Below are 19246 nucleotides of genomic sequence, written 5' to 3'. Positions count from 1 at the left end.
GTAGGTGGTGTTCTATCTTCCATAATTCAGCAGGAGTTCAGCTCATTGCCCGTCTAACTCGCATGAACCTGAATGAATGATTTAGACCACAGAATGTAAACACTACTTCTGCTTTCATATTTAATTCCACTGCATTCGAGTGCTGACACAACAGATGGTTATGGGTGGAACTCATGAACCCGTTATTATGACCAAATTAAGCAGTTTAAATCATAACATGAAGAACGCCTTATTAGATTTTTCTACTTTGATGTATTTGCATCTCCATGAGCTACATAGTAATGAGTCTTTTAGAAAATAAAAAATACTTTTCACAGCATCGGGCCTTTTTTTTTATTTCCTTTCTGTGTCAGGTGGATCAGAGCTGCTCCTCTCCTCCGAGTTGGAACCGGATCTGGTCCAACTCTTTCCCCGAAGCTGAGGTGATCTTTTTCTAGATCTGAACTGCTGGATTTTTATTTTTCTTATTTCTTATTTGAACAATGCCTTTATATGATAAAATACTTTATAAAACCAGAAAATTGTGAGAACATTTTGGTGAAATTAGTTTTGTTTTATAACTTTCTGTTTTTTTGTGTGTGTTTGTTTTTATCTATTTTAGTTCTTTGACAAAGTGTTGATGCTCTCCCAGAGACTTTATAGCCTGCAGGTAATATTCTCTCTACACACTTTGACTCTTAAATGTGTCCAAATCTAAATAAGAAGTATAGTTCAGTTGAAATCAGATATTTATGTAACCTATAAAAAGGTTTTCTTAGTGTTTCAGGCTAATATTTTCCTGTATCAGATCCGTTATGATTACCAAAATGATTTCCGTTGACTAAATGCTAGAATAGTTCTTCTACTTTAAATTTAGACGTATAACTTTGTATCTTTTAAGCAATTTTGGAAATGATGATATATCTCTTTAAGCCTCAGTTTGGTTATTTAGAAGCAAATCTATGGATGTATGTTGGCGCAATACCTCAAACACTTGAAGGAGGAACAAACCTTTTCTCCAGTAGTAACATAAAAAGATGGATCTTAATTTTTAGATACATCTTAAAGCCATTGCTCCAAAATATGAAGAAAATATTTCATATTGTGTATTTTTGTAAACTTTTAGAAAAAAAATCTTAAATTTGTCTTGCATTTAGCAAATACAAATCATTTTGTATTATTGCATTTTAGACAAAATCATTCATGTCTTTGCATTTTGCTTATGCATTTCTAATATTATTTAATATAAGGTTAAGATATTAAATGAAAAATCAAATGGAAACAATCTATTGCATTTCCGTCACCACTGCATTGTGATGACCTTGGTTGCTGTGCACTGCTAGTGATGCTTTTTAATTAACATTTGATTCCTATAAACATAAGTGGCCATCCTAATTGTGAAATAACAACTTATGGTTACCAATAAACAGCCCTGGACTTGGATGTAAAGTTATTGCTCCTAACTAATATATAGGCATCCATCAAACCTTTAGTTAGTTACATCTTTGACTTTGAAATACTGCAGATATTATACAACATTTGGTTTTAAGTTTTTTACAAAGTTTTGGAGCATCTACTGAATAAATGTAGGAACGTAACATATTCCTCAGTTTAACTGACTTTCTGAAATGGATTTAACAGATCACAACTATATCCTGCATTCTTAGAGGGAAATATTCACCTTTTCTGTTAAACTTGCACCTCCCTGTCATCCTCAGGCCATTGTATCGCAGCAGGACAGTCAGATTGAGCTGCAGAAGGCCTCGCTAACAGAGCGGGTGTCTCTGCCTGGGCGCAACAAAGGAAACGGGCTCTTGGAGCAGGAGAAACAGCGGACTTTAGCCTTGCAGAGAGAGGAGCTGGCCTACCTGAACAAGCTTCAGTCTCAGCACAGGCAGGAGCAGCAGCGCTGGGAGAAAGAACGGGAGCGGCACCGGCAGCAAGTGGAGGCAACTGAGGCCAGGCTACAACAAAGAGAGGAGGAGTGCAGAAAACTAGAGGTACAAGTTCAACACGCTGCCTTAAAGATACTGAGCAGATTTAAATGGGATTGAATGCTTCATGAGGGTTGCATGTAAAGAGTGTGTGTTTTTATAAAATACAGGAGCAACTGGCTAAGGAGAAGGAGGAATTGGACAGGCAGAGGGAGACGTATCAGAAGGACTTGGAGAGACTGCGGGAGTCCACTAGAGCTGTGGAAAAGGAAAAGGAGCGACTGGAGTCCCAGAAGAAGATGAAAAGGAAAACAATTGAGGTGAGAAGCCTGTAATGGTAACTTTAATATCATGTGGACAATATCAACATTTACTGACATGTCAGAAAGTATGTAAATACTTATATTGAAGTATATTTAAAAATAGACAATTTAACAAGCACTCAAGCTCTTAGAGCACTTTGTGGATTGGGTTGTTTTAAAGGATGCAGAAAGAAAGTTATTGGAAGAAAGTTTGTCTTTTTACTTTGAAGGAGTTGGCTTACTGCATGTATCAAAATCTAGCTGTACGTGGTCATTAATTATTCGGAGCAGATTCAGCTTCTCACTGTGAGAGAGAGAATAAGAGACATCAGTCGCTGAAGGAAAGAGGTTTTAATAATTTAAGCAAAGAAGCCACAAAGTCAAGTTTTCAACTGTTTCTAGTATCCTATATTAGCAATTAGCAAAATTACCGTTTCTAATTGTACATATTTCCTACAGAATATCAGGTAAAAGGCTCTGAAGGATTAAGCGCATCATCTTTTTTGTATTCATTCACTTCCTGTTTAAAGCCTGAATGAACAGCTGGTATTCCTCTGCAGAAAACACGACTAACAACTAATGGAACAAACACAAATGTTAGGTGTAAATTTATATTTCACATTATAATTCTGAATAAATGCATATAATTGACTATGTAATTAAAACACTTTCAAGAATCATGAATGCAGATGCATTTTAGGGCCCCATGAAGTTATTAAAAAAAAATGTATTTGGATTATTTTTGTGTTTTTGGTCAGTTCTTTCACCACGTTTTTGTAATCATGTGGTTAATTGAAATGAGACTTTAAAATGTACCTCTCTCTAATTACAAAGAGATTTTGTAATTAGAAGAACCAGATTAATTTTGAAAGTAAACAATCCAAAGATGATCATTCACTATATGAATGCAAATTTTGATAATGAACCAGTATTAATGAGAATGATCGGGGTGACTTTCTATTTTGCTTTTATATTTTTTGGATCAACAATGGATATTTGTCTACTAGAGTTTCAAGACAACCTTCAACCCAACATTGAGTTCACTTGGATTTAGAAAGCTGCCATAACAGACTTACAACACTTAATCTAAATCATTCAAAGCATCATTATTTCTAAAGTACTGTTAGTACTAAATGTTTTTGGTAAACATTATTTTCTTTCTTCTGAGGTTCTTTGCTGAACTGCTGGGCTAATGCTAGCTTTCCCTCCTCTGTTCTGAGATGATTTGTTGATAGTTCTGCTTATAATATGTTTTCCTTTTAACTCCTGTTATTTATATGTAAACAAAACCTACAGGAACAATTGTTGTTCTGTTTCATAAAATTAGCACTTTTCTTTGGACGTCACAGTTCTTTATGTGTGGTGTTGTAGCATCGTACAGGGCTGGGCTCAGGTCTCTGCTGGTGGTCTGAAGCAGAGCTGAATCCCACTTGAGTGAGTTACATCAGAGATAGAAAGCAGCACCTCAGGGACGTTTCTGCCCCCTGCAGGTCAGTTACAGAAATGAATTGCTGTTCTCGCGTTCAAATTGTAAAATCTTCCATCGTTTGTGGGTTGATGAAATTCATCCCCCTCTTCTATTATCACCAGAAAATGTGAGAATGTTGATCCGTTTTTCTAAAACATGACACTCAGGAGTCAGGAAGTGTTTTTCAACACTTCAACCAGGATCCATAGTGGGGACATTTTCCCTTCTCCTCTTCTTTCCTCTTGAACAGTTTTGGCCAAAATGGTGCCTGCTTCAATATCAATGCATCAATTTCATTTTTCTTAAGGTGCGGTTTAGATGGGGAAAATGTAGAGAGTAGTCTTTCTTTACTTTCTTCTACCTTCTTTTCCCTGATGGTTTCTTCCAAGCATCTACTCTTATTACAGAACAATGTGGGTCGTTGTTTGTCTGTTTCATGGGAGAGCAGTTTTCAGGATGATCCACTGTAATTTCATGCCTGGTGCTCAGAGCTCTGTCAAGAAGTCATAGTTAATTTGCCCAATAAAAACTTTGAGTGTTCAGTTCAGATTCTTGTATCACTTAGTCATCGCTCAGTTCATTTGTTCTCAGTTTCTAGTTGTGTTTTATCTTTTCATCAAACCGTCCAAACCAAAACAAAGAGAGCAGTGACATCAGTGGCGGTGTCCCATCCCGCCTCCCTCATGATTCTGTCATCAAGAATCATTTGATAATCTGTTTACTCAAAATAATTCTTGCACATAAAGGACAAAACAGCAAAGTGAGTTGGCAGTGTCCAGTCATAACCAAGTTGTGTACCAAGAAGGCTTGGTACCATAAATTCAACCCAAAAGACAAGACGACACACAGTTAATGAGAAAGGAAAAATAAGAATAAACACTTTCTATTTTAGAAATATCAGTTTCATAAATTGAAAAATTGTATGTTAAAGAATCTCAAATCATCATAGAACAATTCGATCAGGACTTGTATTAAGGTTTAAAATGACCACACTATTCACCACACTTTTATAGTTTGAAAGTTATATGTACCCTCAGCCCAAATGGGTCCCGTGAGCCACCTCAGGGTTAAAAACTAATTTAGTTACTTTTTTTATTTAACCACTAGTTAGCAGCAGAGCTAGGAGTCTAGATGAAGCTGCTGTTGTATTTTTTTTTGCAGTACTGCATAGAAATAAAGGGGCTTTTATTATGATGTAAATGTAAATACATTTTAGTTCTAATTTTAAGCCTTAAAAGTAAAAAACTACGTTAAAAAACTAAGGTGAGTTACGGTAATTAAACTTTGTGTAATTAATTCACTAAGTGTGAGTTTTTCCTAGGGTCAGTGGTCTGGCACATTATTTACGCATTATTAGTTTGCCACTGTGTGTGGAAATTTTCTCACAGTGCTAATAAATCGTCTGTCTTGTCTTTTGCTTTTCCACTGCTAAGGTTTCTTCTGGAAAATTACTAAATGCTGCCACATAAACAATTTTAACAGGGAGGAGCTCTTCAACTTAGTCTGGTGTTTGGCCAGACTAAGTCAAGTAAGAAGGTTGAAGAAATATGGTCAGATTTTATTTGCATACCAACTCTTTTATCAGCGATTCTGATACTAGCCTTTTTTTGGTGTTGACTGCAGTTTTAGGCTCATTTTAGCATTCAGCATTGTTTTTTGTTTTTTTTTAATCTGCCATGTTGTATAATGGCTGTTGTGTTTTTTCAATTCTTTTTAGTTCAGTACTATTTATTTATGTAGTGCTAATTCACAACAAGTGTAATCTGAAGGCATTTTATGGACAGAAATGTATCATTGAGATCTATGAACCTTCATTAGAGTGGCATCTGTTTTTACCTTGAGATATTTCTCCAAAAATGTCTAAAAAGTTCAGGTTGCAACTTTGATTTATATAAAACTTTTTCTGAAATTTCCTAAACCACATATCTCATCAGATTTTTATGCTTTTATCTGGTTCTGCTAAAGCAGCAGCTCTAAATGTGCTTTCTAAAATGCATTTTGCCAAATGAATAAACTGCAATATGCTAATACATAACTGTAACCCCTTAACGTCCTGCACGTAACATTTACTTTCGTACCGTCGTGTGTTTTGTTGCACATGTCTCGGATGTGGTTCTGTACTTTTTGCTGTGCTCTGGGACATTTCTTGGCTGTGCTTCTGGGAGATTTGGACGTGGTTTTTCCTCCTCCTGCTTCAAACAACATCAAACCAGCTTTTCATTAGCTGGAACCACAGGATCTCTTCCAGGCTCTTTGCCAACCTGATATCATCTGACATTTAATATCCCCCACCCAAAATTAAGTCTCATCAGCAAACCTAGAGAGCTATAATTAGACCTTGTAAAAAAAATGAAAGAGTGAGGGATTTTTTTTTTCCACACGTTTTACTCAAGATGTTTGAGAAATAACTCTGCTAGTTGTTGCTCGTCAGTTTTTCTAAAGAATTTCACCTTCAGTCTAAATCTTGTTTGATCTTGATTAGGTTCTTTACACGTCTAATTATAGAGGCATTGTGTGAATATAAAGTAATAAAATTATACATTATTAAGATTTATTGAACTTTTCAGTGTCTAAAGAAATAATATTGATGTAAATGTACTAAAGGAAGAAACTAGGCTGATTACTAGTAGTCCAAACAATCTATCAAATATTACACGCACATTTAAGATGCCTTTAGACAAAACTGCTGAAGTTGTGGGAGCACAAAACCATAAAAATCTGCTAAAGTGACTCATAAGACGCTGACTCACATTTGTGCCCTGAACAAAGGGAAACTATCCCCCTCCATCTGCAACCTCCGCCTGCAGACGTAGTTACAATTCAGTGGCCTGAGACTGTGCTTATTGTCACCCTCGCCTTGTAAACAAACACAGATGCTTGTGACTCACTTCCTCTTGACGAACAAGGAGAAAGCACAAGGCTTTATGAAGCTGTCTGTGTGCATATCCCATCTGTTAGCTGTACTTTTTGTTTATAGCATAATTCATTCTTTCAACGCATAAGAGCCATGCATCAGGATTCATATCACTGTTTTATATAGTGCTATGGTACAGAAACAAACTTCAATATGTTGAGAATTTAGATTAGACAAAAATATAATATTTACAGATGTTTTATTTTATTCAGCCTTTATTTTACCAGACAGGACAGATTTTCAACTGGGACCTGGCAAAAAGTAGAAGCTTATGAGGAAAACGGTAATATGAGGCTACAAGAGCCGACATTTAAACAGCAACAGATAAAACGGTATAAAGCTCCACTAAATATTACGGTCATTAAAGCACAGTGCATAATTGTGAAGTGGATGGAAAATGAGACATGCTGTTCATTCTTTTTTTTTTTTTTTTTTTTTTTTACAAATCAAAGTTGAAAAAGTGTGGTTTACATTTGTTTTCAACCCTAACAGTTATGCTGAACAGTTATTACTTGCAGATGCCCCTGTCACTGCTATTACAGCTGCAAGTATTTGAGGTTTTTACCATCTTTGCACATCTACAGACTTAATTATTTGCTTATTTTTGTTTGCAAAATTGGTCAACCTCAGGCAGTGTAGTTCTGGAGCAGGGATCAGATGTTTAGTAATTTTGTTTTTGTTGGATCAGGAAAAAAAGATACTTTTTTTTGTCTTTTAAAAAAAATTTTTTAGCCAGAGTTTCAAGTTAGTTGAGGGGAATCTTGTTAGCTATGATGTTTAAACAGAATCATAATGTAGTTTTTTAAATTAATACTTGTATTATTAAACTTTAGGATTAGATGATTTGATTAAATTCAGATCAAAGCTGCAGATGCCTGGCTGAAAAATGAATAAAAATTCAAACTTTTATGTGCACACACACACACACACACACACCACATCTTACAATCAAGTTTAGGTAAGATTTAGGTCTGGAGCTTGTGTGGAAGTAGATCCAAGATCGTTTAAGATGTTAATTTTCCACAAGAAAGTATATTGTGCATTGTCAGTAAGGATGTGCTTGATTTATGAGAATTCAGGAAACCTTCAGGCCGAGACATTGTGTAATTAGCCAGTCCAAACCTGCCATCATCCAATCCCTCTGGAAGGCGTTCAGTCCCGTTTACGACCTGTCAGTCAGAACTCCTTGTGCCATGTGGTCTCTTCATGTTTCGCTACCTGGATATCCGTTTATGTCATTAAAGCTGTTTGCCTTGTTCTAGGAACAATCAAACATCTGTATGTCATGATGAGTGAGGGCTGAAAGAAGAGAAAATGATGGAGTTCAGGGTCAGGGAAGGGGTGAAGGATACTTTTCCCACACTAAGGCTTCTGTTTTACTCGAGTTATTCCAGTTACAGCTGGAGGAAACATAGCGTTTAAGATCATCAATTATGTTCCAGGTGGAGGCCATACTGAACAGAGCAGATGGAGAGATTCCCCATTTAAACCTAAACAAGTGTTTCCCTTACCATTTTGTCATGGCGACGCCCCGCAGCAGGATCCACCCCGAGAAAGCTAAATCAACTCTCTATATAGAGCCAGATCACAATCAGAAGTCCTTTTTATAACAGTAATTTTATAATACTTGCTGCATTCCTGTTGGTTGTGCGGTAGGCTCCACTTCTGCTTTTCAAAGATGCACAGTTGTATAATTGCTCATCTGTTTGCAGCCATTTTCAGTTGAGTTGGTATTTTCAGTATTTCTAAAATACGCAGAAATTTTTTTAATTGAACTTAGATTGTGCAACATATCTTAGCTGTCATGATGACAGAGACCTGGGAGGTCGGATAGCTGTGTGCTACAGAACAGAGATGCTGGTGAGAACAGTCACAGAGATCTTTAAAACCCTTGGATGGATGCTGGTTTCCTGGGTCTTCAAGCTGCTTGGCTTAGACCACATTCCCCCTGACACATCTATCTGCAAGGCACCATCATAAGAAATGTTTATTTTTTTTTAGCTTTTGATGCCTTTGCTTAAAGTAAAATAAACATCCTGGGGCAGCGTTGGAAAACCACAGTGTTTTGCAAGGAATGACCTGTTTGATTGCTCTCTTAATTCTCTTTAATGGCACCTATTGGAGGCTTTTTATGGTTCTTGTAACTTAAGATGCTGGATTAGTAACACAAACACTGAAGGAGGCTCTCTGATGCTGAAATCTTCCTGTTTGACTTGATCTTCACATCGTCTTTAGTTCTTTCTTGTAATTTTGCAAACAATGCAGCCTGTGTGTTTCGTCCTCTGATGTCATGAGAGCTGTTTCTGTTGCCCTGCTTGTCCTGAAGTCCTGTCTGTTTTGTTGGACACGCCTTTATGTGCACAGGGACCATTAGTGGTTTTATGTTTCTCATTTCATGTGCTTGTGTGTGTGTGTTTCTGCGGGGGCACACGTTCATGGTCTTTGTGCGTTTTTACTTTAGAGCCTTTGTTAAACTGACTCCTCTGCAGAACGCAGGCGTTGAATGTGTTTCTCATTTCCTCCTTGGCTTATAAATACGGAGAAGTAAATAGATCTCTGTGATGGTGCTGCTTCACGCTGCTGATTTATAGCCTCTGTCTTCTGCAGACTGAAGAAGCTGTTTTCTTGTGTTTCAGAGTGTTTACAAAGCACGCGCCCGCACACACACAACTAGCCAGCAGGATGTTTCTCATCAGCTGAATCAAACCACAAATGTAAATAATTTCAGTGCAGAGATCAGTAGCACATCCTTTGAACTGGTATGCTGACTTTTAACCCCATTCAAGCTGTTTCTTAGCGATTGACCTACTGTCTCCTCTTTCGCTCTAAGGTGGCTCCGATGTCTGGCAGTCTGAATGGGGATCTCATCTCATCCTCCGGTCTCAGCAGCTCCACCGGTGTCGCCGAGTTGCCCCACTCCCAGAAGCCCCTGGTGCGGGGAAGCCTCTCGGTGGCACAGGCCGACTACCCCGAGCGGCCCGAGATCATGCTCCGGCGGGACACCAGCTCCTCGACACTTCCTCTCCCGCAGAAGACGGAGGTGCCGCTGCACCTCTTCAGCACCACCAACCAGCAGCACAAACCGGTCGGGGTGCAGCAGCAGATCCCCACCAAACTGGCAGCGATCAACAGCGGCAAAGGGAAAGGGAGCAAAAGTGGAAAAGCGTCACATCGCACCGACAGCTCTGGTAAGCAACCAATGATTTCCATTTACAGTATTTATTCTTTTTATTATGTAGTGGAAAAATTAAAGTAAGGTCACACCTGCTAGTTGTATTGCTATATGTTTATTCTAAGTTCCAGTATATTCCCACCAAGTTAAACTATTTTGGTTACATGTACAAGGTTGGACGTTGTTTTTCAAAGCTGCATGGGAACCAGTCTGTTTCCCATGCTTAGGATCCCTTTTCCCTTTGTGTAAAACTCATGTGTTGTCTCTGCCTGGCAGAGCTTTCATCCAGACCTGCTTCATTACTGATTGTCCTACAAGCTCTCTGTATTGTGCACGATATATGAATAAACCTGATTGAGTGATTTCACCTGAACAGTGCTTGGAAATAATATTTTTTCCACGCCTGTCACAATAACAGATTTTTCTGGACGATAAATTGTCCCAGTAATTATTGCGATACACAATAATATTGTTGTTTTGAGACCATTTTCAAGTCATATAATAATGCAAGCATGAACTTAAATTTCTAATGAACATATCACTCTGGATCTGGAAGACATTTTAAATATAAAAAAAATAAATCAGCAAGACACTTGAAACAACAAATAAAAATGAATGCTGAAAATTATCCTTAAAAAAGGGCAAGTTGAGACCAATGCACCAGACTAAAGACTCCTTGTGTTTTTTTTAATTGATCATGCAGTTTATTTGGAAACAAACCTCAGTGTTTAATGGGACAGTGTGTGATAGTCCAGCATAATATATATTTATATAAATCTGAAAGGCATGCATTTGTATTCAGCCCTCTTTACTTTGATATCACCGAGTTAAATCCAGTTTAACCATCTACTTTCAGAAGGCTCCTAATTTATAAGTGGGAGTCAACGTGTGAAATTAGAGCAGCAGGTAACATGTCCTCCTAACAACGTTGTTGAGTGTTCAGAAGCAGACACCAGCAGTGACACTGTTGCAGCTGTCAGCCTGTGGGAGATGTAGATGCTTATCTCAGAAGGAAACAAGTTTTGAGTTGCTCTTTTTGAAATAATTCCAAATTATGCGAAAAAGAATGTTTTGAGATTCCTCTCTGCATGTCTGCACTTGTATTGAGACATATTTAGAGCCTATAAGACATTTCCTCCTCCTTTTTACTTTAAGTAGTTATGATTCCCACAATAATTATAGAACTACAACTTTTGTAAAACGCATCATTAGATTGTTTTATTAATTTTTACGCATTCCTTAAGCCTGTTAGAGCACTATATATTTGGTTTTACCCTCAAAATTATTAATTTATTCCCTGTGGGAAGCTTCACTGCTCCACACACCTAACACTGCAATCTGCCAACCCTCTGTCTCTTTTGTCTCTCCATTTTGGACGTCCTCCTCTTAGCCTCGGTGGACATGAAGCAGATGCTCCCCCTGAAACTGTCTGCTAGAGACGACAACGTCCTGAAGGAAAAACGCTCCTTCAGCCCCCATCAGCAGCCCCTCCAGTCTCACTCCCTGCTTCACCACTCAGGTACCTGTCCAGATAAACACATCTTCACTGCACCTCATTTATCAAAATTTGCCAAAGAAATTATCATCTGACAAGATCCACGTGTGATTTATGAAACTGCGTGTGTGGTAGATAATTGTGTGTTGAATTTTAAGGTGGCAGAAATCGCGTTTTCCATACCACACCTTGTATGTTTATAGTTTTTTGTGGCTGCTTTTGTATAATCTGACTTTCTTTATTTTCTTCTTCTTTTTACAAGGTTCATAGAGGTGCTTGAAATTCTTGAAAAATGCTTGATTTTCTATTAGGTGTTTTGAAGGTTTGGAAAGTGCTTGATTTCTGTATAGAGTCCTTAAAAGGACTTGATATTAAAACTGCACACTTTGGTAATAAAGTGCAATCCAACATTTGATTAAAAGCCTAATTGTGCCCAGCACTATTTATAATTGAAACCAGATATTTAAAGAGAATAAAAAAAAAACATTTTTTTCTCTCTGTCAGAAAGCTTGGTGAGAATATCTTTTTTAGATTTTTTGTAACTCTCTGACCAGTCAGGAGAATAAACATAACAGTTTGTTATATTTTTAGTTTAACTCATCCCTAGATATAGAATATAAAATACTATCATAAAGTATTTACTAATAACAGCAGTGAATTCAAACAGTTTTCTTTAGTTCATTAATACTTTTTTTTTATCTCCAAAGTGTGGCGCTGGGCATGTTTCAAAACGTACCTTGAAAATGCTTGAATATTTGTGTGAAAAGTGTACAAACCATTTTTAATAATTTATTACGTCGTTGTTTTACTTTGATTCTATTTTTCTTTTAAATAAAGGAAGCGTCACAACAAAATGAAGATGTCATCTAAAGACACAATAGAGAATTGAAACTAACATTCTCTTCCAATTTTGTGCAATATTATTTTTATGGTTGACTCACCAATAATGAGCAATTAATCGTCTCGTGTTAAGAATGACAAACAGATCTGCAAACATTCTCGAGCATGACCCAAAACTGAGCTGACTACTAAGCCGCATTTTTCTGCTGCACACGTTTGAACTTTGAAGTTGGTTCTCACGGACACAAACCTGATTGTTCACCTGGACAAGTGGGACCCCACCCTGTGGCATTCCTCTGAAAAGCTCACCCTCATGCCGGCCTCGCCCTGTGTAAACACCCATCAGTTTCTCATCCTTCCTTTTGATAAATACCCAGCTCTTCTGTTCACACACACACGTTTTAATCCTGCTCTCTCACAATCACTTAGAACAAAAATCACTGGGAGGATCTCATGTGATTCAGTTCAGTTAGGGCTAAGTAGGCCACACAGGGTTTTCTGAAGGGTTTAAAATGACTTCAGCAATTACAAACGGTATGTCATTAATCTTGCTATTGAAAATAAAGCTAGCACTTGGGCACTCCATCAGAAATGTAAATATCACAGCAGCTTCTGCAGTTTCAGCGAAATTGAGGATGGAACATAAAATAATGTGGATTTTTACATTTTTTTATTTGTCCCTCACCAGATTGTTTTTGCATACACAGCATATAAACCTTTTAGAAATGTCATAAATGAGGCTACAAACTTTTGGAAACCGTAGATCCACCTGTACATTACCTGTGCAAAGAGTGATGTAGCTAAACTAAAGCGAATTTAAAGACGTTTTAGTAAAATAAAATACCTTGGTGTTTTGCCTTTGGCGTAGGCCGGCACCATCTACAAAACTGGGAGTTTCCTGTGTTTCTATTTATTCAACTTACTAAACTTATTTTTGCCTTTTTTGATCATTTATTTTTTTATTCAAATATTGTAAAACAATAAGAAATTTATATTTGAAGTGTGTCTTTTAAGAATCAAATTTAAAAAATATACATTGCTACAAATTTATACACATATTACTGTATAAAATGTATAAACCACCAAAATATATTATTTTTGGCACAACCAGAACTCCATACGTGTCTCTTTGATGTAGGTTCCTAGTCACTGATGTTTGTCCTGCAGCTCTTGGTAATAAACTCAAAAGCTTCCTGCTCCACTCAAATGGTTTTTATCAGCTTCTAGCCAAGACTCTGGCGTTTCCATGGATACCAAATATGTCTATGTTTAACTGAGGGGAAAATAGTCCAAATCTGCCCCCTTTACCAGTTCTTACCAGCTCGAAATATTGCAAACATACTGCTGTTCATGATTTCTGGATTAACCCTTTGTTTCCTGCTGGTGTTTTCAGATCAGCTGAGTCCAGAGCAGACTGGATTAGACGCACAGCCCACCTCCTCCACCAGCTCCACCCAGAAGCCCCCCATGCAGGGCGTGCAGCCCCATCCTCCCGCCTCCGTTCACCACCTCCACTCCCAGAGCGCCGACTCCCTCCCGTTCCAGCCCCACCTGCAGCCGCACAGCCTCAGCCAAATCGCACAGGCCAACGCCTCGCTGAACGTTCATGGCCTCAGCGTGACGCCGCCCTACAACCTCCCTGCTGAGGACCTCAACAAGGAGGATGTCATATTTTTTTAAAGCTCCAGCTGCCCCATGAGTAATCACTGACCCCCAGTCTGACCACAACTTATTGCCGAGGCTCGCGTGGAGAAATGTCCCCAACTTTTTATTTGATAGCGTTTTGCTAATTCACATTTTTATCCAAGCTGCCTCTAATATTTTATTTAATTTTTAGGTATATATACTTACAAGTATGGGGTACAAAGGTGTCCTCAAACAAATGAGTCCAGCGTTGATTTATTATTATTTTAATTAAGTATTTTTAATCCAAAGACACAAAACACATTTCTGAACAGGATCTGACTGAAAGGAGAACGGTGAAGGATCGTTTTTATTTTTATCTAAAAGAAGTTCGGTTTGTTCAAGTTTCAGTTTGTGAGAAGCAAAACGTTCAGTGAAGGATATTTACCGCTTTCTCCTGCTGGTCCTGGACCATCATGAAGCTTTTCCTCAGAAGTGATCAAAAAAACTCTGCTTGAAGTTTCATCTGCACACTGTAAAAAAAACAAAGCAAAACAAAAAAAAAAACTCCTTTCCAAAATAATGAAGGAACATTTCCTGAGGAATACGTTGTAAAAAGTTGATTGTACAGCTTCTATGATTGTAAAGCTTTATTGCATTTTTTGGTACTTGTCTTAAATGTGCTTCTTTCAAAAAAAAAAAAAGAAAATGTTGTAACAACACCACCAGTCTTGTTGCTGGTTTAGAAAGTTAACCAACCTTTTATTTCAGCAAAAGGAGGGCTTGTTTTTTTAGTAATATGTGTAAAAATATTAAGTGAGACTCAAAGGACACACTTTCCTTAGAAGAGTTGGAGAGTTTTTTCTTTGTTTTCATAACGCTAATCTGCCAATCTTGTTTGGTCAAAATGACTTCCAGAATTGTGCTTGTATAAGTGGCAAAATAGCAAAACAAATTTGAAATTTCCCTTTACTTTGTTTCACAGAGGATGAAGAAAGTAAAAAGTAAAGAAACGGTTCGGTTAAAAGACGTTCTGTTCCCAGTTATTTTCGACGTGTTGCAGGTAAAGACTGAGTCTGTTTGTTGAGTTCGCTGTGAGCTGTGTCTGCATGCTGGACTTTAAAAACAAACTTCAGAATCAGAGGATGAGCCATCAGACGGTTCCCTTCATAGTACAGATGCTCTGATCGTGAGTTGGAGGCTAATTTCCAATCTGATTTTTTTTTTTTAAAGCTTGATGTGCTCATATTGTTTATCTCTACTCAGATTTCAAGAGGAATATCTTTTTCTGGCTTTTTGACATAAAGGAAGCAGATTTAATGTTGATGTAAAACAAGATTTTTCTGTTTCAGACAAAATGATCATGGAGTTTACATTTTAAACAATCTTATCATTCTATATTATAGGTTATTATGCATCTCTAGGTATTTAGGTCCTTCCATTAGTTAAAATTTCTGAAAGGCTGCCAACATTAATCCAACCTTTAACAGCCAACCTGGTTAAAAGCTCAAAAGCATAAAATACACTTCCTTGAGCCCTATGATTCTTCTACCGTAGGCATGTCTGAACATGTTTTCTTTTGACTAGCCTCTCTGTGCTTCCTCTGATTCATTTTTAATCACCTAAGTGGGACCAAAACTCAGTCGTCTTCACTCGTTAGCTGCGTTCACACTGAAGTGTTGTCGTCAAGACAACCTGGTCGCTTTTCATGCGTGAAGTTTTCTGCTGGTTGGAAACTCAAACATCAAACTGATCACTGGTTAAGGCAGATCACCAGCCCGCTGCTGGGTGCATCTCTATTCTGGAGTGCGTTTGGAGAACTCATTTTAAAAGAAGAAATAGCAATGGCTGCCTAAGTTTTAGGAGTTTCTCCTCCCTCATTACTCGTGTAAATCGAAACCAGAGCAGTAAAAGGAGACCTAAAGTTTGTATTTTGCAGCTGACTATCAATTTCAAAGTTAATGCACGAAACTGTTTTGAGTTTGTTTCACTGGACTCTGTTTCACGTTTGATAGTATTTCATTTGAAGGATTGTGAATGTTAAAAGATGTACAAATGTCTTGAGGAGAAAATGTGGAGCTTTCCATTTTTCTTTTTTTTTTTTTTTTTTACTCTTCGCAGACAGAGACCAAGCTCAGTAGGGTGACCCGGAGCGGCTTATTTTATATCCTGTATATTTTTGTACATAGTTTATGTGACCTACAGCATTAGCTGCCCTCCTGTTGCTTCATTTGTTCATTTGTCGTGAATCAGGTTGTGAAAATCCAGCGGAAGTCTGTTTCTGTGTACACTTTACACACACCCACGCACAGGCTTCTGTGTATGCTCAGTACGGTACACCTGTGGACGCTCTCGTCTGTCGATAAAACCATAATCACATGTTGCTGTAATTTAACTGAAATTGAAGGCATTTTATTTTTCTCTCCTCACTTGTTTTTGTTGTCCGAACTAAACTCGATGTCCGCTGCCTGTTGGCTCTCTGGTACGACTTATGATTGAGGTTTCACCAAGATTATGCATCAGTTAAAAATATAATTGTCTGCTCTTTTTTTGTTTTTTTTAGTGGTTTGAACCAAAGACACATGCGGCTGCCTCTGTTCCTCTCTGTGCACACGCACAGAGGATTGAAGACACCGTGCTCGTTCTGTGGTTATCCACAAGGTTTATTTACTTGCCTATAAAAGAAAATTCTTCAGGGAGTGTCCGTAGCAATTGTTTACAACATCTTGTAGTCCAGCTCACATCCTGCATTGGGTCTGTTTTTTGGAAAGCGTACGCTTCCTCTACAGATCACTCCTCATCTACACTGTAGACATGATGATGATGATGATGAACCAGTTGAATGTCGGTGGGATCAGTAGGCATGGGTTGGCATGCTTTATGTTTTAAGGTTTAATTTCTGGTATTTAAAACAGAAGTGCAACAGCTGTTTCTGTTGTTGCTACAATAATCTAGAACATTTACTGGCTTTATAAGCAACATATTGGACAGGAGTTGCAACTTGCACCTCCACAGTCAACAGTGGCTCTTTAGTCCTTCCATAATGGCTAAAACAGTGCAGAACCATATTTTTAATATAGATATGAAAAATGCAGATTTTAACAAGTTTTAAGTAGTTTTTTTTCCATGGAATAAATTCTTCATTGAATTTCCACAACAAATATTTATTATTTACTCATCATTATGGTGGAAACGGTTTTGTTTTTATTTGCCTCATTTTTTTTTTTTTTACAAACATCAACATGCCACCTAAGAAAATATATCAATCCAATTTTTGTAAATGTTTTAAAGTTTTTCTTTGTTTTCAAACCTAAAGCCAGAAACAAGATGGTGGTTCTTTAAAAATGACCACTAATTTTCTTATAGCAGATATTTAAAAATTAAGTTGTCCTTTCACCAAAGGTTCTGAGACATTTGCGACCCTAGAGTTTTATATAGCTGGCTGAAGGGCATAAACGACTCCTTAGTGTGTAAAGGTTGCAGACCTCTGATATAGAACAATCACCATATTGGTTTCCAAATGCAAATTACATTCAAATACTACAAATTACTCCTCTTTATAGAGTAAAACAAACATTACCAGCTGAAATTGGCTGCTTAGTCAGGCTATCTGCTCAGGTAGCCAGTCTGCTTGTAGCTTCACAACTGTAGTTTAAAACAGCATTACCGTAATAAGTGATAGGTGGCGCTCAGTTTCCATCCAGGCCTGTTAGTGACGGGGCTGCTCTTTACAGCTTGAGAAAACACCATCACTCCAGCACTTTTTCTGGAATCTCATTGAAAGGATTTTAAGGTACGACGTCAAATTGTAGCTTCTTTTTTTTTTAAAGCCTAACTTTATATAGCAGCGATAGCAGAAACCTGCCCATGCCTTGTGCCCGGAACTCTGGCTTTGACCTAAACTATAATGCGGCATGCTGTTAGTAGATGTTTGCCTATAGACGTTTCATGTAGTCGCTCACTCCAGGCTACGGTCATAACTCTGCAGCAGATGGAAGAACTTGTGTAAGAGCACTTTAGCTTTGCTCCAGAGTTTTGCGTCAATCCTCAGCAGGTTCCACTGTTCTGATCAAATGAAGTCTTAAACGTTGCAGCGCTGCACTCGGACGCTTGGTGTACTTGATTGTTGTATATTTCAGAATGTGGTCAGTCGTGCCACTGTGTGTACATGTGTGTTTTTGTCTCTGTGTGTGTGCTACAAAGCAGAAGAAGCATTTTATGCACACTTGTTGGACCTGTAATATGTAAATAAACACGCAAAAATATTTTATTTCCTCTGCCAATTTTACACTAGTCACTTTGGATAGTAGCATACTTGAAGAGGAAAACAAATGATTATAATGTCTGTTTTATGTAAACTTGTTTGTACCGACACTTATGACATCCGTAGCACACGGCTAAAAAAACAGATTTTTGTACTTTTCTTTTTTTTCTTTATCTTATTCACTGCGCCACATTAGAGCACAAACCGCTGCCTTAGAGAGACCTAGTAATAAAAATCTCAAAATGATTATTTTTGTCTGAATTATTTTTATTAATCAGAGGTAATGTAGGGTTAGAGCACCCTCTTGTGGTTACTGAAGGTTACGAACAGCTTACCTCAACTTTTCCTTCACACAACCAGCTTGTTGCATTTTCTTATTTTCTGATAATCAAAGATGCTAACAAAATGTCGCCTGCTCCGTTGTTATAGAGGACAAAATTAAATGGCTGAAACCAGATGTTGACTTGTTCCTGTGCATAGCTAGCTGCTACAGGAGGTTGGAAAAGTTCATTCTACACCGCCATTGGCCATTTTCTGGTTCAGAAATTTTTGTTCATGTACCGACGTCTAAATCTAACCCTTAACAAAGTCTAGTCCTTATTACAGTTAAGCTAGATATTTGCTGCATAAAAAGACATTTTTACTTCAGTCTATTTTTCTATTTTAGGTAAGTTAGTTATTCAAATTATTTCTATTTACTCATTATACAAGCTACATCTCAATGCAATGCCGGTAAAAGTGTTGCTAAAGAGTTAAAGGAGTGATGTAAAGGGCAGTACTTAAAGAGATAGAGACCCAATTTCAAGTAATTTGACTTCGCAATTTCAGTCATATTTGATATATATAGCATTTTTATAACAACTGAAGGTTGCATAGTTACTTGATTGGGCAATAAAGTTATACTATGTGGGTGGAAAACGCATAATGCTGCCTCATGAAAGCCCTGACATCTGGTACTGCCACAAAGAAATCCAGATCCACAAAACTCTTGTGAACAGACATCTGATCCACAGCTAGGGCAAAAACTGAACTACCCTTTCTCAATCCCGGGTTTAATAATCGTGTCTCATCTCGAGTGTGGACAAACTGTGCAAAGCTAAAGCAACATTTCACTGGAAAAAATGATTTGCAAAAACTCAATAAATGCCTTCAAATATGTGTTTTGCCTTGCAAGCAGGTTTTAAACAATTACTTGTTGAACTGTTTTGTGACTCTCACAGACAATTTCTATTCAACGTGCAGTGGAGCCTTTCTG

General features: G+C 37.6%; 1 protein-coding gene across 3 annotated transcripts in view; it reads left to right on the top strand.

Annotated features, from left to right (window-relative positions):
- arhgef18b (rho/rac guanine nucleotide exchange factor (GEF) 18b) overlaps positions 1–18237 on the top strand; it is a 52963-nt gene extending 34726 nt beyond the window's left edge. For 2 of the 3 annotated variants that reach the window (XM_032571319.1, XM_032571317.1), the window contains exons 25-32: positions 354–422; positions 602–649; positions 1698–1979; positions 2084–2233; positions 9234–9311; positions 9428–9785; positions 11160–11288; positions 13498–18237. In XM_032571319.1, coding sequence (XP_032427210.1) covers positions 354–422; positions 602–649; positions 1698–1979; positions 2084–2233; positions 9234–9311; positions 9428–9785; positions 11160–11288; positions 13498–13784 — 1401 coding nt within the window. In that variant the 3' untranslated portion in view covers positions 13785–18237. The remainder of the gene's footprint in view (positions 1–353; positions 423–601; positions 650–1697; positions 1980–2083; positions 2234–9233; positions 9312–9427; positions 9786–11159; positions 11289–13497) is intronic. The other variant, XM_032571318.1, reaches the window with a different exon arrangement.
- The last annotated feature ends 1009 nt before the right edge of the window (positions 18238–19246 follow it).

The sequence above is a fragment of the Xiphophorus hellerii genome, chromosome 9 (assembly GCF_003331165.1).
Source record: "Xiphophorus hellerii strain 12219 chromosome 9, Xiphophorus_hellerii-4.1, whole genome shotgun sequence".
Taxonomy (NCBI): Eukaryota; Metazoa; Chordata; class Actinopteri; order Cyprinodontiformes; family Poeciliidae; genus Xiphophorus; species Xiphophorus hellerii.
The sequence above is the reverse complement of the archived record's forward strand: the minus strand, read 5'-3'. Positions and strand labels throughout refer to the sequence as shown.